Consider the following 24,997-nt stretch of genomic DNA (forward strand, 5'->3'; position numbering starts at 1 on the left):
TGGGAATGTGTCTCTGGAACTCTCATTGTGGAACAGAATCTATGTCTGGAAACATGCTTTAGGTGTCACTGTGGATTGTATTGTATCTCTGTGGCTGTTTATCTAAATGTGATAATGCGGATCTTATTGTATCCTTGAGCATGTTTTTCTGATTGTATAAGTAAGGTACTGATTGTTGTTCTGGAGATGTGTTTCTGTCCAGATTGGGCGAAACGAGACGGGTAATAGACTTACTTACGTATATGACATAATTACCAAGGATTTGTAGATTCTGGTTAGAAGTCGAATGTCTAGTGCCCCCATATAGCCAAGTTGGTAATGACCTAGACCCAAGTCTTAGGTCATACCAAACTGTTTGAATTTGTTGAATGTACTACTTGATTTTATTATAAATACAAAAGTTCTATTTGTTCATTCTGATGTGTCTCTGTGCCATACAATATGCTAGCAAAACTAGAGGTTTGATATTTATCCCGTATGATAAAGGATTTAGTAAGCTCTAAACTTCCTGGAATGTTGCTTGTTACAATTGTCTGCATAGGGAAATTCCTCAGTAGGGATCAAAGCAATTACAGTATACAGTGAGATCAGTTTTGTATCAACTTATCCTCACATCTATTTATATTCTAGTATACTGGTAAATGCCGCACAACTCAAGCATCTCCACTTGATCAGCAAGTAACTTTCTCTCTTTGTCATTCAAAAGACTCAGGGTATTGTAGTTTCCTAATAGGTGCCTGCTGTATGTAACATTTCATACTAATACAGAGCTAATACAGAGCCAATACTATGGCCAGGTATGCAGCTTCTTCTGGAAAGATTCTAGATTTCATCTACAGCTTTCCAAAGTTTCATTGGGTTATTAAAAACAAAGCCATACGTCATAAAAGTGTGCGCATGATAACATTCTTTAGTTTATACAGGCACAGCAGCCATCCTTAAGTTACAAACAATGAAATATCAGTAAATTTCTTGAAGAATCAGAGCTTTCCTGGAAAGAACTTTGTGAGGCCTTATAGCTGACACAAAATGATGGAGTTTACTTGACCACATAAAGAAATTGCCAGAAACCCAGTGTTCAGTAGAAGATGATTTCTGATATTGTAAGGGCTGTGATACTCCTGGATGAATAGAAATTGACAAGCTGCCAGCATATCGACCATAAACAAGTGCACTCTATCAGATTGTATTCTTTTCTGTTCTTTCCTCATCACTCCTGAATATTAAGGGGAGTCTATTCATATTAGGGGAATATCTCCTAGGATTCCTGCTGATATTTATCATGTAGATATTGCTTGGATGTGGGATTACCCCAACCTAGCTGTGAACATTAATATTGATTTTTATTATTTATTAATTTATTATTTAAATAAATCAATTATTAAAGTTTATTGTTAGAACATTTTCTTTTCTTAATCTACAGGCCCTCTGCTTTCAGGAGATAATATTGATATTAATAAAATAAATTGGATTTATATAGCGCCAACGTATTATGCTGTGCTTTACATAAATAGGGGTTGCAAATGACAGACCACAGTGACACAGGAGGAGGAGGGGATCCTGCCCCGAAGAGCTTACAATTTAGGAGGTATATAGTGTTTTGGGGTTCTTAGGTATTTTTCAATTATGAAAACTAATATTTTTTTATACTGATTCAAAATATTTCTTATTTTATTTATTCTCCAAAAATAAAAAAAAGCTTTATGCATTTGTTGACTGGGTTTCTTGTATTCTACAGAAAGCCCTAGCTGGCGTGTCATATACAAATTAAGCAGCAGGAGGCGCTGTGAGAAAATACACGACTGCTCAGCGCTAGCTCAGGCGACGTGAGTGTGACGTCAGACGTGCGACAGAGGTCAGGGGGACGGGGAGAGCGGAGTGGAGCTGGGACAGGTACGGTGTGCGGTGCCGGGGGGGGGTTACGGTGTACCGTGCACGGGGAGGGGACAAGTCGTGTTGTCATTGTGTACCGAAGTCATCGTATCTTGCTCCCTGACACTTTATTCTTCTGTCCTTTACAATGACATATTAGAAGGTGCTACATGTCACCACCTTGTCATAATAATATTCTGGTTTACTTGTATTTAGTAGCCGTGTAATAATATTACTGTCCATTTATCAGATAATGAGCGCTCCATTCATTCTTGTCCTGTCATACATACACACTGCAGGTTATACCTGAATTATATTCTGCTTTTTTCTAATTTATTTTCTCCTTTCTTATCACCATGCTGATGACATTTTATAGATTTATGCTCAGCTATCCCTGGCACTTTTCTCTATGCAGTGCAGCTAGATGAGGACTGGCGGAGGGCTCAGGCATAGCACCCCTCCCGGATATATGGGCCGCGTGTAAGAAGAATTTCATTCATCATGCTGCGCTTCCATAGAGATTCCCCCAGGCTTTGCCCATGGGAAGCTCCAAGGACTATTTAATGTACAGCACTGCGTAATATGTTGGCGCTTTATAAATCCTGTTTAATAATAAAGGACCCAAAAGGGACAAGCCAGGGAGGGTCAGGCTGAGGTGGAAGGGGAGGTTAGGTGATGCTTGATGTCCACCAGCCAGGAAATGATGTCTATACCTGACTTCAGCACAGCATCTAATGCACACTGTGAGAAGCTGACAGTATGCGGTGAAATCACAGAAAGCAATTTTTGTACACAAAACCTACACATCTGTGCAAGACAAAGATAAGGCTGGAGAGCAGCTTTATTCACAAGACTAGCTGATAACAATAATTATATCATCACTTTATATAAAGGTATTACAGATTTAAAATAGGCTGTATGGTAGGAGTTAAGCTTAAAAGTGCATGTCCAGCCAAAATTGTTTTGTTCCCAGTTTAGTATAGAAGAGGTTAGTATGTCTGTGTCCTGTTCTCAGTTATCCAGGAGAGATTTTCTGTTTCATACTGTGTCATGGTGATAATGGTTTCACTAGACATGAAGCGTGGGGAAAGTATACAACAGCAACTATGTACAGGAAGGCAAGAGGAATTGTAAGGCTATGTACACACATTAGATGATTCTCGCTCAATATGAATGGTCAAGCTAGAATCTGGCAGCGGTCATCCAACATCATTCATGGATCCATCCTGGCAATCTATGAGAGTGGTCACCAATCTTTAGGTTGTCAAAGACCACTAAACTTTCGGACTCCGGGCCGCGCATGCGTGTCTCTCAAATGGAAAGAAACTTCTCCCAGAATGACATCATGATACCAGAACTCGCCCACTCTCCTATCGCAGGTCTGAGCCTGTGTTCAGAGACAGAACCCGCCCACCGCCCTGAGCCTGCGATTCCATATGGGAGGCATGATTTGCGGCTCTGGCCAGTTCCCCCTCCAGTGGGGTCCTTCTCCTGACCCTGCGAGGGGGTGCACCGGTGATCTATGACCACTGTAAAAATCAACAAGGAAGAGCACAGCGGGGTGCTGCTCACCTATTGTCCCTCCTTCCCTCTCCAAAGATCAGAATGGTGCTGTTTGTACGCAGCCTAAGGTTCTTATAGCTGATTCTCTGTTGCAGATCGTCCCCTACATCCTGCTGATGAAACTTTTACCACCATGATGGTGAAGGAGGGCAAATTTCTTTTATAGGAAGCTGAATAACACCCAACAAGAGTTCCATTATTCCTATCCAAAGCTAAAAAAAAAGAAAAGCTATGGCTGAACATTTACATTTAATGTCCTCCAAGACATGATTGGGAAATCCACTGCCTAGAATTGTGACAACCAGATGTTTCACTCCTGAGGATTTCCCTGTCCTTGGTTTGGTGTTTGAAGTCTTCATTACATTAACCTATACAAGGAAATGGCAATGCTTTAGCAATGCTTTATTTTCTGTACCTGAAATACAATTTTATTTTATTATTTCTGACCCCATTCTGCTAATGCCAATTTTTACAGAACCTTATGTTATGAGACTGCCTATATTCTCATCCAGTTAAGTCCTATGTATACACGTTGTTGTGTGATAAACATGAGCACTGGCGAACTATACACTTGTTAGCACAGGGGTCAGCAAACTCCGGCCTTTAGGCCAGATACGGCCTAGCTGGTAGTTCGTTCTTGCCTAACGCCCCCTGGCCGATCCGACCTAATGCCGGCCAACAACCCGTGGCTCGATTGTGCTGTAGCAGAACTGACTTTCACATGTGTGCTAGGGTGTCGATCAAAACCAATGGCATCACATTATACTAACAAAGGGGTCAACCCTGTTATAATGTATTCAGTCGAATACTAACTAACAAAGTTAGTACTAACTAACAAAGACTGAATACATTATAACAGGGTTGACCCCTTTGTTAGTATAATTGTCGAAACTCATTCGTTTTATCTAAGCTGCAACACCCCACAACAGACACAAAGTGCAAACAAGCACTTGTTATTATCAGGAGTCTCAAACTCAATAAAGGCAGACTAGGAAGAATGAATTGTTTATATGAGCACCCCCTGTAATTATATATATGATATAACCAACCCATTCTATCTATGCATACACTTGTTCATTCAGAAGGATATTACTTCATACCTCCTGCCAGAATATAAATATGTGAGCCGCCACCACTTTATATTTATTATATATTTCTAGGGCTGTTATCCTGATCTCAGCTTCACTGTATATGGCAGTGTTACTCAAGCAGGGTTTTTTTTCGAAAACCTAAGGTTCCTGCGGAGGTTGCTAGGGGTTCATTGAGCAGTGTGACTCTATCTGACCAATGATCTTTTTGGCTATCTGTAAGGGTGACATTCTTCCCAATGGCCACCACACTAATAGTAATTATAGCAGGGGTTTTCTAAGACCTGAAAGTTATTTCAAAGATTCATCTATGTTAAAAAGGTTGAGAAACACAGTTCTATAGTGTTTACGTGAAACAATAATGTGAAAAGTCCCAGGTCCCAGTCCCAGGTTCACATTAGCTGCCCACAAAGCAGTCACACAAAATGATTTTGAGCATGGATATGTGGATCCAATGTAGTGAAGTTCTGCAGCACCAAATGAGTAGCTGTAGAATATCCAGTAGGTGTTAAAAATCCCTCTTTTGTAGAAATCATAACAAATAAAATATTTCCTGTTTAACACTGACATTTATTACTTTCCTTATTAAACGTATGCAAACTGATTTTTTTTGTTTCTTTTTTGTTTAAAGGTACAGTTTGTCCTATCACCATGTCTGGCACTCGTGTTGCTGTCCATGCTAAATGGATTGTAGGAAAAGTAATTGGCACAAAGATGACTAAGACAGCAAAAGTCAGAGTGACAAGAATGGTGCTAGATAATTACTTACTAAAGGTAAAAATTTGTATTTCATGGTTTACTCCCTTGCCTGTAATGTTGTGTAGAATACAAAGTGAAAACTTTCATACTGAAGATTTGAATGATACAAGTACATGTAGTCCCCGGGTTACATACGAGATAGGGACTGTAGGTTTGTTCCTAAGTTGAATTTGTATGTAACTTGGAACAGGTACATTATTTTAATAAATGCAATTAGGACAGATGTTTGTCTCTACATAATATTAGGCAGCATAGTGTCAGTTACTGTAAAAATCCTCACTGTGAGTTAATCACAAACAAGGCAAAAAAAAAAAATCCTTATGGATATAGACATTCTTTAACGTCTGGTGCAAGCTGAGCTTTGATATACAAAAAGAAACAACTGCAGAGTTTGTCTTGGTCATTAAAGAAGTACAAGATTTTGAAAAACAGCAAAATATTTTTTCTCAGTCATGCAAACCATGAACCATGGTTTGGAGGTACAGTGGCTGCCTGATCCCTGTAATATGTCTAGCTCCACCATGACTTGTTAGTAGATAAAAATGATGGGTATATAATGATGGTTTTATAAATGATGTAAACTCATCACAAACTATGTGTATTTTAAAAAGAGTACCCTGGATTGTGCCCACTGACACAACCAACCACTTAGCCATCTAAAAAAAATTTGGAGTCTCGGTTTGGGCAACCAAAACCCCCTTCTTTATACCCACACACACTCATCCACTCATCATTCCCTACCTTCAGATAAGGGATGACATTCTACCTTCTAATTACTTTCACCTCAAACTGGAACATTTTCAGTACTGTTTTTTTTTTTTTGTTTCAGAAATGTTTTATTGTTTTTTAATTTAATGAAAAGACATGCAACAAAGAACAGTTGAACTAAAGTACATAGATTGTATAAATACAATGCTCACAAATAAAGATAACAATCACATTAAGAGCGGGGGGACAACCTACTCCGGGAACCCACAGTTTCTTGCTCACATGTCGTGGCATTTTTAGTACTGCTTAGATGCAGTAACAACCCTAAACAGTTTATATAATTAGGTAAACAAAGTATGTAAATTTGTTATAGCCTTTTGAAGACCAGTATTTAGACATTTTTAAGAACAGAAAACTAAATGCTGTTTTATTCTTTCCTGATCTAGTATTATAACAAGAGGAAGACCTACTTTGCTCATGATCCCCAGGAGCAGTGCACGGAGGGAGATATTGTACTGCTAAAAGCCTTACCTGAAAAGAGGGGTAAACATGTCAACCATGAACTGGTTGAAATCATATTTAAAGTTGGCAGAGTGGTTGACCCCTTGACTGGCAAACTCTGTGCAGGCACACAGTTTCAAGAAAGTTTAGAGGACATTAATGAAAATAACATTGATCAGTTGCTTCAGAGCATCCACTTTTCAGCAGGGTCAAGTAGTCAAGACAAGAAGGCTGATTCCTGAAGACTTACCTTTGTGTAGTTTCCCCTTATGTGTGATGTCTAAATGTTGCCATTTACAAGTCAATAAAATATTTTTTCCTACATTTATCTTTTAATTCATTTTTTTCTATATGTAGCAATTCTTTACTAAAAGCATTCATATAGTCATTATTTTGTGTTATATGTAGAATGTATAGGTATATGCACTGGTACAATTTATTGGTAATTATTACAATAACTATTCACTCTATCATGTATTTATTTGTTTTTGTGTCCCAAGCAAAAAACAAAATCACAGCGGTTTGACTATGTATGTCTCTAAATGGCAGATATAGTAGAGTTTATGACTATATTCTTATTTTTACATGTAGAACATTGTAAATTGTTGTAAACACTAGCAATCTCTCACTGCTGAGGTTGTATTAAAGAATTTTTATTGAACAGTCTTAGGCTATGTAAACACGTCAGATGATTCACGGCCGATATGAGCTGTCGGGCTCATCTCGGACAACAATCTGACAGATGCCATCTGACATTGTTCATGGATCCATTTTGGCAGATCCATGAATGACTGTAATGGAAGTGAAGGGGAGAGAATGCAGCTGAGTGCCACTCACTCATTTTCCCTCCTCCCCTTTCCATAGAGCAGAACGCCGCTTTATGTACAGTGCTCATTTATTCATCTTTCATTCGTTTCTTGGTGGAAACAATCATGAAAGATTGTTTCCAACAACAATAATTGAGCGTGTGTACGCAGCTTTAGGTTGCCTCCTTGGCAAGTCTTCTGGTCACTCAAGCAGCTCCTGGTTAGAGTATTGAGAGAAGGAGGAGTAATCCATGTGCAGATAGTTTACGAAACAATGGTGGGGTTCAAGCAATGTTTACTAACCTGCAGATCATTGACCTTTAAAGGGACTCATTGAGAACTTGCACTATATCCACTAGATTTTTGCACAGTCTGCCTAAAAAAAAGACAGGATTTTAAGACTGGCATCTTATGTTTATGAGCACCTAAAATGCTAACCAGTTATGGTTTCTTGACATTTGCTAAAATATTTGGTAAAGCAGTACATTGAAAAAACTGGTAAGTCCTTTTGGGTTGTACCTTTACCATACAATCATAAACAACTACCAGTCTGACATCAATAAAATATAATTGAGTATATAGGCGCACTTAGCGTAACTATAGTGACAGAAAGTGTGTTCACTGTGGACAAAAAAAGTTCTTTGGCTTCTTTAGCTCCAGTACTTTCTGTACTCTCACAAATTAAAAAGGTAGTAAGCAAAGCTAATCTTTGTATTTGTTTTGGGTCAGTGGCCTAAACGTTTTAATCCTCTAGATAAGCAGGTAAAATTTTAGAGGAAAAGGTCAGCAATGGTAGACTCTTATTTCGTTTAATGTGATTATCAAGTCACTGACATTAGAAATATATATAAAAAGCAACGTATTATTACCACCATAATAAAACAGATAAAAACTTAACTTTGTGTTATCTGGTATTTCAAGTGTTTGCAGAGTTATTGCCAAATACATTGCATGTCCAGCTATTTCAAAATGGTCCTTTATATATTTCCTAATGTGTACTTGTTTGTAAGAACTAGTGATGAGCTCAGGGTCAAAAAATAATCTGAGCTTTTTAAAAATAGAAATTGGAATTGGCAGATGGAAAAGGCAAAATCAAATCAGAGCTGCCATGTTATAATCGTATATGAATTTAAGTTGCTATTGCACAGTCACAGCTAGTCCTCAAATGCTTCCTGATGTGTCCAGCACTTTTCTATTTTTGTGCCAGATACAAAATGCCAGCCCTGGCACTTCCACACATCCCTGCCTGTTAGTGATTCAGCTCATTACAGGTATTTGTGAGATAAGAGGGAGGGGGCAAGCTCCTTCAGAACCCATTCAGAAATGCCCGGCATTGGGGCATAGGAAATTTACAAAAAAGAGCTAGTCTGAAAATGTCGATTCAGTGTAGTTTTTTTTTCATGCTACAAAAAGATAAATGCTAAGGCCAAAGTTGACTTTATTCCTTCTGTCAAACCCAACCCCCATACTGCTTGGCACTGCTGGCCAGGGAGTTTTGTGCCTGCCAGTGCCCACATCGCCAGATTGTTCTGCTGTATACACACTGCTCTGCCATCTGCATTAATAATGGGGGTTTAATCATTTACATCATGCCAATTAATTGTAACCTAGGCTATCTTTCTATCCGGATAATGCTGAAATCTGGAGAAACAGCTAAAGACAAGAAATACATGTAGGTGTGTAACTACAGGGGGACCTGGAAATGGGGGTAAGGCAAGAACCAGCATCCAAAGTTTTGTTGCAGGCTCGCTGTGTTTTAGTTGCACCCTAGTCTGATAGAGGCTAAACTGGTGCAAACAGTGCTGATGGGTTCCTTCTCTGTGCCTATTGCAGTCCTAATCAGTGTCCGTTGCAGGGATTTGAAGTTGCTGGGGCAAGCTACTTTCTTGCCTAGACCCCCATTCAGTTTATTAATTTCTGGGTAAGCTATCGGTTTATAGCTTAAGCCATGGGGGCTCATCAACACCAAAATGTGCCTTTGATGGGCATTGCACCCTAACTCACACAATCATTGCACCGCATTACAGATCAATTTGTTCTCTTTAAAAGATGCAGGAACTAGTTGTTTGTCGGTTGACAGCCAATCCATTCCTAGTGTCACTGTTTGCATTGCACCACTCACACAAAGCCATTCTGCTGTGATTCATTTACCAGTTTGGAGGTGTTTTCACATCATCTTTCTTCTACAAGCATGAGAAAATGATTTGTATTGTCAAAAATGTTTTTCAAAGAAATTGAAGTGTCAGAACATGTCATTAGCAGCATAAAAATGTTTGCTAACTCTCATTACAGTCTTCATAATAATAAGGAATTGCTGGGACATTTCTCTCCTTTTATAATTCCCTCCTAAGCCTATTAGCTTATGCACACACATTTCTGAGCTCCATCTAGTGGCGATGTTCCAACATTACAACCTATTCTAAACACGTCTCCAACACAGCAATTCGCCCCCTTGTGGACGTGTTAAGAATTGCAGCGCAGCTCCTCCTCTGTTCCCTGACGTGAACTGGCAGCGCAGCAGATTGTGCAAGATGGCGAGCAGAGCTGTGTCCGTGGCTTTGAGTAGGGCGAACAGGATCCAGGCCTGCGGGCCTAGCCTTCTGCTTGCCAGGTGAGACTCTGCAATAGGTGTTTCTCTCTTGCACCAAATACCAAAGGGCTGTAATGGCCCCCCAGGCTGCCTGTAAGTCCAGGAAAGTGCAGGTGACATGTTGTCAGTATGTGCAGAGAATAATAATGTGCAGGTCGGTGTATAGATGTGTGCAGCCATACCTACCTGTGTTCTCTATATAGATATATACAGGGCTGTGTGTGACTTCCATGTGTCCTGGCTGGGGACAGCTGGAACAAGCTCAAGGTCATTGCTGGGTATTCCATGTCACAAACATGGCATAGCTGTGTATAGCTGGACAGGGACCCTGTATGGTGCCATGCATGGAACATGATATGACTTCCTAATATATCCCACAATAAAATATTTTATTCTTACATCCTAATACACCATTACTAAGAAATGAAGATTTATATAGCAATCCGGGAGTTGTTTTGTAGTCTGCAAAATTACTGTGGTTGTAGTGTGTCCATCTGGGTGGTAATTTATTTGGAGGTAAACAAGTCCCCGAAAAACAGCAGACCCTGCAGAAGAACTTCAGGATGTGGCACTGAGCATTGTACTGCAATATATAGTATCATGCGTTGGTGCTCAGCATTTTAAATCACACTTCAAGGTACTGTGCGTTGTCCTGTAAACGTGCTGCTGTGTGCTGATCAGCCCATTGAATTGATTGGGCCAGGTACCACAGGGGCATAGATGTGATCCTGGCCCAAATGAACGTCACTGCTTCATATCTCCACTATCAGATCAGAACACAAAAATATAACACAATACAGGTTATGAGTCCTCAAATGTACCATTTTTACATGTTTGGAGGGGCAGGAAAATGTGTAGTTGTAGAGACACTTGGAAGACTGATAATGTGATTTCAGCACAGAGATGAGGACAATACATCTCTAGTAAGAGTAACTGGTGTGTGAGAATATTCCTATATTAAAAAGAGAGAATAATACAGCCAGATCATCAGAGCTTCAATATAATATATTAGATATTGGTTCTTGGGGTTACATACCCTTGAAGGGCCTCGAACCCAGAGGGCTACATGCAGCCGTTAGGCACATATTGGGTTGGCTTTTTAAGCCCTCAGTATTTTGTATGGGTTCTGTAGGGAGCATAGTTGGGGAAGCATTGATTTGTAAGGGGCTGGCATAGCAATGATCTCTAAGCAGTCTCATGTAATGGCTCTCCAGTCTGTCTCCTGATGTCCTCAGTCTCCAACAACTCCTACAGCATGTTCATGGTCTTGGACCATCTCTTTAGCAAGGTCTGTGATCTCTGACAAATCTGCAATTTGAAGTTTTCTATAGCATGACATTCACTAAATATCGTGTGGCCCTTTAAGGATTTTAGGGCCACTTGAAGTTGGTAGATGGGACTACAGCACCCATTGGAGGACCAGGCATCCAATGCACCAAGATGTGGCTTTTTAGTTTTGAATAGAATGGGGATAAGGTGTTTTTTTTGTATGTTCCTGGTGGGGAGATACACCCTACTTGTCCCAATGATCTCTAATACCATAGCAGAAAATGATGGGATACACAAAATTGTTCAGAAGGGGTTCAGAGAAAATCTCCCAATGGGGTCACCTTTATGGTAAGGCTAGTTACACACGTGCAATAATTATCGTTGGAAACAAACAACTAACAACCGATCGTCTGATAATCGTTTACAAAAAAAGTGAACAACGTCTGGTCACCAACGCCAATAAATGAGGAATGTCGCTGGAAACGAACGACCATCTCCCGGTGGATCTGATTGGGTGATGAAAGCTATCTATTGTGTGTATTGGTATTAATAGGTATATCCTATTCAGTGATCTGGTATTGTTCTGTGCTACTTTCTCTGATACACGTCACTTTCTGCATCATTCAAACGATCGTATCTAGAGTGTGTACATTATTGGATTATATTTGAACGATCCTATCGTTACAACATGTACAGAAATTATGCACTATACGTATATATATTATCATGAATAATCATTGATCAGTCGTTATCGTTTTCCAACGATAATTATTGCATGTGTGTACGTAGCCTAACCCTCAGAGACGTTTCTTTGTTATAGAAAGGAAATCTCCCAAATGTGATGCACAGACAAAGCTTTAATTATTCTTTACCCTGTTTAAAGCAAAATGTTTTGTTGCAGATACAGTTATGTCAAGCTGTTTTCTATACTAAGTAAATCAGGTGGGCATCATGCACTGATTGGGTACAATTTTCACATTGCTTAGTGAACAAGTTAAAGTGAAATCAGTAATGGTCAGAGTGAGATGAAGGTCCCTAAGCCGTTCTGTAAAAAACAGCACATTCCATATTTGACACTTCTTTCACTTTAAAATCAAACTTGGTTTTGTAAGATACACTATATAAGTATCAAAGATTTGGGCACACTTTGGTAGAAGTGATGAGGACGTTATATAGCACATCGGGAAGTATACAACCAGCTGGTTAGGTCGTTATTAAAGTTTTACCAAAACTCCCCTATCAATAAAATGGCTTCTGAAAATCATTGTCTGTTTTTAAAGTTTGATTTATTTGTTCTATGTTTCCATCATTCTAAGTGCAGAGAACTGCAAGTCTTGTGATGCATTGGGTACTGCAGGTCTTGTGTAGAGGCAGCATGGAGGGTGCAGCATGGAGGGTGCCGGGCTGTATGTGCGCACAGGTTGTGTCAAAATTCAGCTCTGTAGTTCCAGGCAGAAGGTCTACAAATAGGAGTGACAGTGCTGTATCTGGATTTAGATATGCTTTCAGGTGATATGAGGACATTTACTGAGTTAGTGCACACAGTGCATGAGATTAATTACAGTTAGAACATTAGGTTGCCTATCTACTGTGTGTTTGCTTTGGTATTGTATTGAATCCTGTTTTTTCTTTAAATAAATAGTACTTATTTCCCTTGGAACATTGCTACTAATGTGACTTAAGGTGCGTACACACTTCCAATTTTTATCGTTCCAATCGAACGACGAACGATCGATTGGGCAAAAAATCGTTCGTAAAAAAGTAACCAACGACGCCGACGAACGAGGAAAGTCGCTGGAAACGAACGACCGGACCGACGGATCGGATTGGGCGACGATCGTTGAACATCGTTCGTGTGTACGGTCGTTCGTTGATCGGCCATGTTCAGAGCATGCGTGATGAACGAACGTCCGTTCACTTTCCTGTCGTGCACATAGTTCCTCTATCGCTCAAACGATCGTATCTATTGTGTGTACAATATCTACGAACGATCGTGTCGTTAACTCTATGTGCAGGATCGGTGCTATACGATCGTTCATATATATCGTGCATGAACGTTCGTCGTTCGTTTTCCAACGATAATAATTGGAAGTGTGTATGTAGCTTAAAGTGCGGTGGACTTACCACCTAGACAATCAAACACTGATGACTCCTGGTCTCAGGTCGAAACCATATATACTACATGCAGAATGGATTTCACTTGTTCTTACTAGTCCAAATCTTCGCCACTCTGGTGAGCCTCTAAGGCGCAGAAACAAGTTTTTATTGTTTTGTGTCTCCAAAAGGAAGATTTCCCAGTACTTCATTTTCTAAAGAATGGTGCTACATTTGACTGACGAGTGTTGGAAGGCTTTGGTTCTTGTATGGTTTGCAATGTTCTTCCCAGCCCCTTTAAAATTGGGTGCACCTGGCACTTTCCAGTAACCACCCTGCTGTTTTTGAGTGGTTACAATACAGGGGCTGCCACCTACCTAAAATTTCTTCCCACCCAGCAAAAAAAACATTCTGGGTTAACCGCTGGTTTGCTGTCTGTTATCCTGTGGGTCGATTGCTCTTCACTACCTGTACCAGTTACTGCTGCCACCCTGATCAAGAAAAAAAAAATCCCCTAGTGGGTTTATAAACGGCAACAAAATCAGCCGTCCCCAGCATTTTTTATTATAACACACAGCCATGCTGCAATCTTCCCAAATCTACTTGGAATGACCCCTGTGTCTGCCTTGTGTCATTTCTTCAGTTACATGCTGTCACTGTAAGGTCAGCATGTGTGACATTTATGTTGTGTCACCTCTACTATGTGCACATCACCCTCACAGCTATTTACAGATTTACAGATGATCTGTGCATGCCGCACATAGAAACACATCATCTTCACAGCTATTTAAAGCTGAAAAAATATTCCAGTTTTGTACCTGTTAAAAAAAAAAAAGCCAACTAAATGTTTAGTATAAATGAACTGAATACTGTCCAGGGGCATCAAAACAATATGGGTCTCATTTATTAAAAATCCCCATGAGTGGTGAAGTTCGACTATCATGAGTGAACCTGTGTGGCTCGTCAAACCTGGAATAGATTTGGTCCAGTAAATGTTTGCCAACAAATAGCAAATGATTTTTAAGAAATCCATTCCAGGTTTGCTGGATCACCCAGGTTCTCCCAATATTAGTCTACCCTATTCTTGAAGAGCTTTGATAAATCAGACCTTAAGTGCTCTAATGTGCCTTTCAATTATTATTTTTTTTTTTTTTAAGAAAACCCGTAGAGGTCTGTTGTTGGCATCTTCAGAGTGCATCTTTGTTTTCCTTGTGGAACCAGGGAACTTTTTGCAGAGGTTCAATTCCCCTGCATCAGAGCTTTCTAATCAATGGAGATCCAGCTTAACTAATTGCAGAGCTCTGCTTTATTATGGACATGTCAGACCTATTCAGTGAGGCCACTGCTTCCTTACAGAAAACAAATCTCCATGTCACAGCTGCCAGTAGGACACAGGCTTTTAGAAAGAAAATTAACTGCAGGACATTGCACATTTTCTGTTTTGCTGTGCCTGTAAAGTATTCCGCTGAATGTGATTAGGGTTCAGTTTAGCTTTAAATATATTTACTTACAACAAGTGAAAGTACCTAAATCTGTCTTAATGTCCACTTTCTGTAATGCAAATAAATTAAGCACTTCTGTTGCTAGGAGGTTGGCACTCTCAGGTCTTTTCTTTTTTTATATATAGACATTGCTTTTTGTTTCTCCAGGAGTGAGGATTTTATTTTACATTTGTAAGTGCTGGTAAGACTTACAAATATATCTATCTCTCTGCTCACTGTATTACTAATGGGATTCAGATCCAAAGGATAGTTTAGTCTGACTTGTAGGAAGCTTTGTACTGACACCAGTAAATCAGACATCTGTATGGAAATGACAGCAAGAAGTCTCCATTGGGATTGTTTTGATGTATTTCTCCTACTTTTCAAACTAACAAAGAGGAGCTCCCCCTCTGTGTCAATGGTTGGTTGATTTGCCATTTGGTAGCCGTCACTAGACTCATGTGACCAAAGTAACAAGTACAGACAGTCCCCGGGTTACATACAAGATAGGGACTGTAGGTTTGTTCTTAAGTTGAAGTTGTATGTAAGTTGGGTAACATTACAGGTACATTATTTTAATAAATGCAATTAGGACAGATGTTTGTCTCAACATATTATTAGGCAGTGTGGTGTCAGTTACTGTATAAAATCTTTACTATGAGGTAATCACAAACAAAGCAAAAAAAATAAAAAACTTTATGGAGCCTAGACATTCATTAACTTCTGGAGCAAGCTGTGCTTTGATATGCAAAAAGAAACAACTACAGAGTTTGTCTTGGTCATAAAGGAGTTACAGGAGGCTGCAGAAAGAGCTCACCTCTAAGATCACCCACAATCTCAGCTGTGTTTAGCAAAAGATTTCTTTTGCAAGTCATGCAAACTGCCCCCCTCCAGCCTCCGTGGAGCAGGGAAGCCCCGTTTGTATCTAGAGTCGTCCGTCCGTATGTCAGATGTCCTGAACCCGGGGACTATCTGTAGTTTTTTTAACAGTTACCAACTCCAAACTACTTCAACAGTGCCATACTGAAGATATGTGATGTATAGGTATTTGTATTGGTATATTTGATTTGTTCTGCCTCTGGTTTACCTTTCTATGTCATTTTTCCCGCAGAGGCCTTGCATCATCCAGCCAGAAAGCCAGAGAAGACAGTTGGCTTCGGTCTCTCTTTGTGCGTAAGGTCGATCCACGCAAGGATGCTCACTCAAATCTGCTAGCAAAAAAGGAGATCAGCAACCTCTATAAAATACAATGTAATTATTACACTTCTTTCTGTTGAATGTGACATCTATTCTCCAATCAAGTTTCATAACACAGCTTATTTTATTAGCAAGAGCATGACACAAGAGTACATACAAGATTACATATTTAGCTACAGGTTTTTCTATCCTTTAATCTAGAATATGGTGTATTATGAGAAATAACAGTGCAGCGTTCTCCCCAGAATTTTTTTAAGCTGGGTGGGAAGAAGAATTAGGCAGGTGGTCAAAAAATGGTTGGGGCAACTTATGACAAATTTAGTGCTCCCAGTTGTTGTTGTCAAAGGAATCCAGTAACCCCTATAAATTGCTCAATTTTCTACTTTGTTACAACTTTCTCATGCCCATCCTCCTAGTATGTCCCATTTTTCCATCATCTTTGTATTATGCAGCAACTGTCCTGTGCTTCTGCATTCTGACCCAAATTTTTATTAGCTGGTCAAAAACAGCCGGGTGGTTACTTAAAAAGTGCCCGATGGTGCGACTAGCTGAAAGTGGCTGGGAGGACACTGCAATGATTTAGTAGTCATTTGAATTTTTTAATTCTACAACCTGACCTCAAAAACAATTTCTACATTTTAAAGCTTAAATGTCAACCCAAAATGAAAGAGTGACTCTAACTAAATAGAACAAGTCATCAAGAGGGCTGCATTATAAATAATAGAGGCCACACCTATTTATCAGATAATAGTTATAGCAATTTAGTTATTACTTTATAGTAAAGACAACTACTAACAACTTGTATGAGAGAAGTAGTCTATTGTCATTTCTTGAAGTACAGGTAGTCCCTGAGTTAAGCACATCCGACATACGGACAACTCCTAGATATGAGCGGGGCTTCCCTTCTTGCTCGTGTGCAGGACGGAGGCTTGAAGGGGGGAGGGGACGGTTTGCATGACTTTCAGAAGAAATCTTTTGCTAAACACAGCTGAGGTTGTGGGTGATCTTAAGGTCTGAGCTGTTCTGCAACCATTTGTAACTCTTTAATAACCAAGACAAACTCTGCAATTGTTTCTTTTTGCATATCAAAGCAAAGCTTGCTTCAGAAGTTAATGGATGTCTAGGCTCCATAAAGATTTTTTTTTTGCTTTGTTTGTGATAAACTCACAGTGACTATTTTATACAGTAACTGACACCACGCTGCCTAATAATATGTTGAGACAAACATCTGTCCTAATTGAATGTATTAAAATAATATACCTGTTACGACTCACATACAAATCTAATTTAAGAACAAACCTACAGTCCCTATCTTGTATGTAACCCGGGGACTACCTGTAATAAGCAGGATGACTTAAAGAAGTGGATTCACTATTGTTTGAAAAGCATCTGGGCCCACTTTCAGGTAAACATCAGTTTGACATGTCTGCGCTGAAGGATAAAGGTACCTTTGTGATAAAAAATAAATGTTAACGTACAACTACGAATTACCGAACAGAAAAAAACCCATTGCTCTAATGCAAAGTACAACACTGGTGCATACAACCCTTCAATGCCCCTATAACAGAGGCACAGAAACGTCTATAAAAGTTTTCTCACAAAATTCATAATTTTGAACCCAGTATTCACACATTTTCCCTTTAGAAATTGTGTTAGAAATGTGAATCATTGAATTTAAGCAGCACTGCAGATGAATAAAAAACTGCGGATGTAAACACAGCCAGTGGATGCCTCCAGTCAAAATTTAGATTCATTTGAGGCAACAGTTAAATTAATTTAAGTAACAGTTTTCTTTGACAATAATCTTAAAACTTGTTTCTTTTTTTTCTTTCTTTTTTTTTTTTTTTTTTTTACAGTTCACAATGTAAAGCCAGAATGTCTAGAATCCTACAATAAACTTTGGTAAGTCGTCAATTAGAATAGGTCTTCTTTACCCACATACCATTTTGGGTCTCATGTCCATAGGCATATCTGAATCAGCTCTTTGAGCAGCAAAATAGTGACATGTTGAAGCAGATCAGAAACACGTGCAAGAATACTGCACTGAGAACACTTCAGTGAGATGCTCTTGTTGTTGATCTCTTTACATGTCTACAGTCATTCGGGATAGTGTACATGAGCTTTGAACAGACATCAATCTACACAGAATATTTATGCTTTGGATCTTCTGGCAGAGCACGTGAACACAAAGTGATTTATTTATATAGTAATGAATGTCACATTTTCTAGTTATTAGTCTTTCTGGTGCATATTTATTAAAGTACAGTATTACAGTAAGTGGCTCACCAGCTAGCACATTTAACCTGCAGCTTTGGGTCCCAGGTTTGAATTTCATGTGATCTTCCTGTGATCAATGTGATCCTTGTGTGGCTTTTCTCCAGACACCCTGGTTCTCTCCCACATTACAAAAACATCCTAGTATGTTAATTGCCGTCCCCCCAAAAATGGCCTTGACTATATTAGAGTCATTTAAATTGTGAACTCATCTGAGGGACCGGTAGCGACATTACTATGGACTCTAAAACTCTGCATAGCATGTTGTTGCTGTATAAATACATAGTAATAGAAGAATGGTACGCAAATTTGTTTTAGAAATTAAAATATAACTGTTAGAGCCAAAAAATATTGTGCACATGATTTTTTTTAGAAGTGCACCTATAAAGATGCAATCACCTTACACAAAATAGTTCTATGACATATTTTACTTCTTTTATATTTAAGTGAAGAGGTACTGCCAAAGATCCATACAGGAGAAGAATATCCCTGTACACTAGTGGGGACTTGGAATACTTGGTATGGAGAACAAGATCAGGCTGGTAAGTTTAAGATCATCTCAGCATTTACATAACATTGAATTGTTTATTTGCTAATCAAATACAGTACAAATGGCTTGTCCATACACTCCTAAAAGCACAATTTCTTAAATATCCTTAAAGCTTAGTTACTTTTGGCATGACAATCTCACTGTAAGGAGTTATATCATATGTCTAACATACATTACATTTTCTCTTAATGCAATGCAGTGGCTAACCTTGGCTATATATATAGCTGTTTATATGCATAATGTCCTGTTAGATGTTAAAATACAAATACTCATCACACTGGGTCTTTAGTTTCTCCAACATACTAGAAACAAGGTTTGTCTTTTAAGGGCTGTGCACTACTAATCACCGTCCCTACTATGCTGATTGTAAGAGTTGCTGTCTGACCCCTAAACTCTTCATTTACCATTTTTTAAATATGTAGTAAAATGAAGTTGTAGAGAACTGGCTAATCTATAAAATGCTAATAACAAAACTGTATTAAGAATGAAAGAACAAAAGTAATAGTAGAGAGTCATATTCTAAATGACTTTAAAGGAAACCAGTCATGGCAGAAACGTAAGGGCTGCCATTTCTGGCCTCCCATTTTAAAATATTATGGTTGTGATGCCAGTTCTCCTACTTGGTGTGTTTGAATCACTGACCAATAATCAGTATTACATGCAAGGTGTTCTGGTTTTTCCCATCTTCATGCTTGTTCAGGGTCAGTGACTGAAAGTTCTTAAGCCAGTAGGTCAGATCGGTCAGGAAACCAGCATTCCCATATAAAATACAACAGTAATGACCCCCATATTTTCTCAGTTCTCAGCAAAGGAAAACAAACTTATCAGCAGTATTTTCTGAAATAATTCTATAAAAAAATGTGGTGGACAGGCTTTTTTAATTTTGTTACATTTCAGTTCACTTGTGGAGATACGAAGGAGGATATCCAGCACTGACAGAGGTGATGAGTAAACTCAGGAATAACAAGGTAAGCCTTGCCTATTGTTTGTACAATATTGTGATTGTTGCTGTGATTACTCTTTCATTAGATTGTAAGCTAATTTAGTTAAGTTATCCTTCTGCCTAAGTATATTTTGTATGTACCCTTTCCATGTCCTCACTACTTCCAGCCCTGCACAAATTAGAAAAAGTAATTAAACAGGGCCACTTATAGTTACAAATTATCTTTGGATTGCTTCCATTGGGATTTTTTTTTTTCTAGTATTTAGTATTTTTTTTATCTGATATTTGTATTTAGGAAGCTTGTTCAACACGCTGCCAGCATGCTTATTAAGGCAGGGATAAAAAAATATATTTTTTGACTTACTCTGTAGTTTAAAGCGTACCTAATATGGGTGCAGACTAATGCCAGCAATGCATGGAAGGCACAATAACATGCAGAGCATATGTTTATTTTAACATTTAACAGACTCCTCTCCAATTAGAAGCAGAACTGAAACTTTCAGATAATAAAAGAGAGACATGCCTCATCCCACAAGGCAGTTCTTGCATTCCTACCACCCTATTGCGAGGACTGATCATTGTCATTAGTAGGGTCTTTGGCAGAATCACCTTTCAGAAGTTCAGTGTTTTGACAATAAGGGTTAGCTTTCAGAATAAATTTATGCCAAACCTACACCCTAAAGTGGAACTAAAGTCCCACTTTGAACTTTAGCAATTCAGGCAAGTGGTTGTTGCAGAAAGTGACTGGATATGTCCCTTCTGCAATAAACATAACGTCTCACTTGCCTGATCTTGTCAGGAATAAGTGAAAAAGGTCGAGCTTGCATGCATAGCATCAGCATAATTGCTTGGAAACCAGGCATTCCTGACTTTCCTTGTGTGCTAAGCATGGATGAACCCCTGTGCAGGCGTCACTCTGGCACAGCCAAAGATTGTCGGTGGGCAAAATAAGAAAGATGGCGGCATCCTGCAAGGGAGCACACAGATAGGTAAGTGCAGCAGGGTTACGTTCCGCTCTAAAGTCCTTTACATAATGCTTCTCTTAAGTTTTATTATTAACACCCAACAACAGTAATATTTTTTTCTCCCCCCCACTCAAAATCCTATATGCATACATTATGCATCTTCATCCCAGTACAGGTGTACCCTGTATGAACACAAACTGCTTTTGTACACTCTAGTAATTTTTTTTCCAAATTTCACACTGTCCTGGTTACATTTTTTAAATAGTTTAGGTAATTATTAATAATACAAATTACACGGAAGTGTCTCCCAAATAACTTTAATTTTTCTAGTGCATTGGAAAGGATAAAAAGTACCCGACTTGTCAGTAAAATACATTATTCATTTGATAATCCTTGCAGTCTTTTTAAATGTTTTTCACAACTCCTATTTTATGATTTTCTTTTAAGGAATTTACAGAGTTTCGCAAAGCACGGGGTAACATGTTGCTGTCCCGTAAAAATCAACTTCTTTTGGAATTTAGCTTTTGGAACGAACCTGTCCCAAGACAAGGGCCCAACATTTATGAGCTGAGGTCCTATCAGTTGAGGGTGAGTTATGTTCTTCATTAAAAAAAAAAAGCTCCAAAGTTTCTCATGTACTATCGGTGTGACTTCATACAAATATTTTGATACTTAGGTAAATGTTAGTGCAATAATGTGAGAATGTTTGCTGTATCTTCTAGAAGACCTGTGAGCCTATAGGATGCAGGGCTAGGGTTCAGAGCAATACTTGTGCTTCAGTTGTAGCAGAAGAGATGCATCTAATATGTTGTAGATCATGTCATGAAGATCCCCTATTTATTTAAAGGATACCTTAGTTGCACTTCTATGTTAAATCCTTGAAAACTACCATTTTACTGACAATAATTTATTGGGTAAGGTCTTCTGTGTTTATAAATACATCAGGCTTCTGTTTGATTCTGAGACTGTAGCTCCCAAATTCGGTTAGGCTGGATTCATACTGTTGCATAGGGGTTAGCGCATATGTGTTATTTTGCACTTTGTGTGTAGACAGCACTTTCATTTAAATGGAGTCCCTAATGCAACAGAAAGTCCATGCACAATTTTTGTACAATATGCACTGGGTTGCCATTTATGATGAATGGCACAGCAGTGGAACAGTGTGAACCCAGCCTTTTGGTGGTCCTACAACATTCTCTGTACTAACGTTCTCATATATATATATATATATATATATATATATATATATATATATATATATATATATATATATATATGCATCACCTAGTCACTATGTAAGAGCTGCACCATTTTGCTAATGTTCATTTTAAGCATAATATCCATGTGTTTCTTGAAAAAGGTAAGATTTATATATAACAAATAAAATGTTAGCATTTAGCAGTATCAGAGCCTGATGTCAGCCTTCAGTAAAGCAGATCATATAGATTTTCTAGTTACTGCTCCTTGCTGCAGATACACACTTCGAAAATCAAAGTAAATCTGATTTAACTAGGTTAGATTATTAGCACTATCCTGCATACATTTCCATTGTGCTACATGGGACATGCTTTTTTTCTTTTCCAGCCTGGAACCATGATTGAATGGGGAAACCACTGGTAAGGACACAAACTGTTAGATTTGTATTTATTACTTAAGTATGAAGGACTGAAGGACACAGGTACTTATGTTTGGAGTTAGAAACAAAAAAAGGTGGATGGATTTTGATGAAGGTGCACATTTTTAAAGTCCATCTACATCTATTTTTTTCTTTTTGCCAAGCAAAGGCTACACATTTGTTCAATTTGTCTGTAGCCTTCTCTACTCTACACAAAGCTAAAAATGTTTGGTATTTTAAAATAATCATCCTGAAGTGCCTTTGATTCCTGTAGAAATATCCCAGCTTTTAGCAAAAACATGTTGATATGTAAGGCACAGTGATTTGTACATGGTCATATAGAAATGTACACAGCTTAACTGTTTAGTATGGGGTGCTTTTAAAGGAATTCTTATTTTAGCATACCATAGATGTTTAGTGTGTTTAAAATTGGAGTTTGACATTTTGATATGTGGCTTGGTTGAGTAATTAACCTATATTAATATAAAAATAAACAGAATTGCCTGTAACTAAAGCAACCAAGGAAAACTAACACTTGTAGAACTAATATTTTAGGTTGCAGGCATAGAGTCTGGCTTTAGTTCTATACTGTAATTGTAAAATATTTGATTTATTTTCATTCCCATTTATTTTGCAGTTTTGTATCTGTTTGGCATTTGTGTGTATGGGTTGCCTGCACCTTTCAATGTACTTTTTTCAAATGAGTTCCATTCACTGCATAGCTATTGAATTTAGCCTCCTCAGTGGGTCTATTTAATCGGTCATGTTGCCTTCTCTTGGAACATGAATGCTTATCACTGCAGTGAATGTAACTCCTTTTAAATGCAGCATGGTAACAGGTAAGGTGCATTATTTGCACAGCCTTGATTATTGTGATGGGTGTTTATGTTGTTATCATTTCACCTCCATTTTTCTTTATTCGGTAGGGCTCGAGCCATTAGGTACCGGCAGGACAGCAGTGAAGCTGTGGCTGGCTTTTTCTCCCAGATTGGACAACTTTACATGGTCCATCACTTGTGGGGTAAAGATTTTTCCAATCAAATAAATGAAACTATTGCCATGCTATTTTTGTATTATTTTTAAAGTCTTAACAAATATTAGGCAATTTGGTGGGTGTATTGTATGTAGTGTGAGTGATGAAATAAATGTTATCTACCTTGCCTTGTAGTACTAGACTAATTCTTTTAGTACCATTCTAACTTTGAGGGTGATGCAAAAGCTGAGCGTTCCTAGCTCAGGATCATTTATAGTTTTAAAATTTATGTCATGTCATGACACAAACCCTAACGGCTCTGGATCAAGGACCTTCTTCCTGTCCAGGGATTAGAGAAATATATTAGCTGACACTGGTAAAGTTCTTCTGAAAATGCTAGCTAGCTTTGATTGCGGTACTGACTACCGTAAGTCACTGACTTTAAAAAATAAAGGTTAACACATTCTGACTTCCCTAGCTGTATACAAGATCATTGACTGTAAAAGAATCTATTTTTTCAGGCCATCTGTTAATACAGCATGTATGCTATGTACTGGTCTTTCTCTGTTGATGAAAGTACTTCTTTATAGCCAGGTCTGTCTGAAGCTACTTTACTGTCTGTTACATCAAGACAGAACATCTGTGGTCGAATTTATTCATTCAGGTTGTAAGTGTACAGGACACGGCTGCTGTTTTGTTCTTACCACTCATTATCATTTCTTTGTAGCTTACGAAGACCTACAGAGCAGGGATGACATTAGGAATTCTGCCTGGCAGAAAGATGGCTGGGATGAATGTGTCTACTATACAGGTAAGTGAAAAATGCAAACCATATTTACATTTGGGTAAATGAAATTCATGTGTACGTTATTGGTTGTAGCATTATGTGCAAAAATATTTTCCAGCACACTTTCCAGCTAGTCAGCACAACAAGCTAAACTATTTCAACTGCAAGAAACTTCAATACATAGTGTTGGCTGTTTGCAAGTTTACGCAACCTCTTTTTACCAGAATAACAATTTCCCCACCACATTATACCAGTTAACAATGGGACAGGTCTTTGCTTGTCTCTACCCACTGTTATGTTAAGACAGGTAACAGCCAATCTGAGATTGCATTGGCGGCTCCCTGCTGTAATTCTCAAGTAATCTGAAAGTCTGTTAAACCAGCAATCACATAGTTCTCCCCAGAGGTTTTTAGCCGGTTGCTCCGCCCGGCTGCTTTGAATACCCCGCCCAGCTCTCGGCAGCTCTCATCCTCAGATGCACGGATCTCGGTGAGGCTGCTCTGTGCCATCCGTTCAGAGGATTGCTGCCGATGAGAGGTCAGCACACACAGTTCAGCGTTCATGTGAAGGAGACACAGGCAGCCCCGCCCCCAACTCATAGCACGAGCTCTGCGTGTGAATTCTGCATCCTCACAGCTCTGTGTGTACAAACCTCCATATCTCCTAAAACTGTATGTCACAATGACCTGTATTTTCAGGGTGCACAGGGGGCCCTCATAGATACTAGTTATTACAATTCCAGCCCCCCAGCTTTAAAGAATTTCAAGATAAAGGGGTCACAAATGTAAAAAGTTATGAAAATTGTCCGCCTGTTATCAATCCTAGGGGCCTAGAATTTACCGCCTGTTATCAATCCTAGGGGCCTAGAATTTACCGCCTGTTATCAATCCTAGAGGCCTAGCACTTATGGCCCATTACCAATCCTAGGTGCCCAGCACGTATGGCCTGTTACCAATCCTAGG

The 24,997-nt window shown here is 38.8% G+C and overlaps 2 protein-coding genes across 2 annotated transcripts in view; both read left to right on the forward strand.

Moving 5' to 3' along the window:
- The first annotated feature begins 1,831 nt into the window (after positions 1 to 1,831).
- Positions 1,832 to 6,815, forward strand: MRPS17 (mitochondrial ribosomal protein S17). Its single transcript, XM_072416009.1, has 3 exons — positions 1,832 to 1,893; positions 5,155 to 5,297; positions 6,437 to 6,815. The coding sequence occupies exons 2-3, from the start codon at positions 5,175 to 5,177 to the stop codon at positions 6,731 to 6,733; spliced, it is 420 nt and encodes a 139-aa protein (XP_072272110.1). The 5' UTR covers positions 1,832 to 1,893; positions 5,155 to 5,174; the 3' UTR covers positions 6,734 to 6,815.
- Positions 6,816 to 9,765: 2,950 nt separating this feature from the next.
- The window catches only part of NIPSNAP2 (nipsnap homolog 2), a 17,346-nt gene continuing 2,114 nt past the window's right edge, over positions 9,766 to 24,997 (forward strand). Inside the window, exons 1-9 of the mRNA XM_072416021.1 lie at positions 9,766 to 9,908; positions 15,843 to 15,982; positions 17,785 to 17,830; positions 18,650 to 18,744; positions 19,650 to 19,720; positions 21,108 to 21,248; positions 22,245 to 22,276; positions 23,202 to 23,296; positions 23,976 to 24,059. Of these exons, the coding sequence (XP_072272122.1) occupies positions 9,829 to 9,908; positions 15,843 to 15,982; positions 17,785 to 17,830; positions 18,650 to 18,744; positions 19,650 to 19,720; positions 21,108 to 21,248; positions 22,245 to 22,276; positions 23,202 to 23,296; positions 23,976 to 24,059 (784 nt within the window). The 5' untranslated portion in view covers positions 9,766 to 9,828. The remainder of the gene's footprint in view (positions 9,909 to 15,842; positions 15,983 to 17,784; positions 17,831 to 18,649; positions 18,745 to 19,649; positions 19,721 to 21,107; positions 21,249 to 22,244; positions 22,277 to 23,201; positions 23,297 to 23,975; positions 24,060 to 24,997) is intronic.

Source organism: Pyxicephalus adspersus, chromosome 1 (genome assembly GCF_032062135.1).
Source record: "Pyxicephalus adspersus chromosome 1, UCB_Pads_2.0, whole genome shotgun sequence".
Classification (NCBI taxonomy): Eukaryota; Metazoa; Chordata; class Amphibia; order Anura; family Pyxicephalidae; genus Pyxicephalus; species Pyxicephalus adspersus.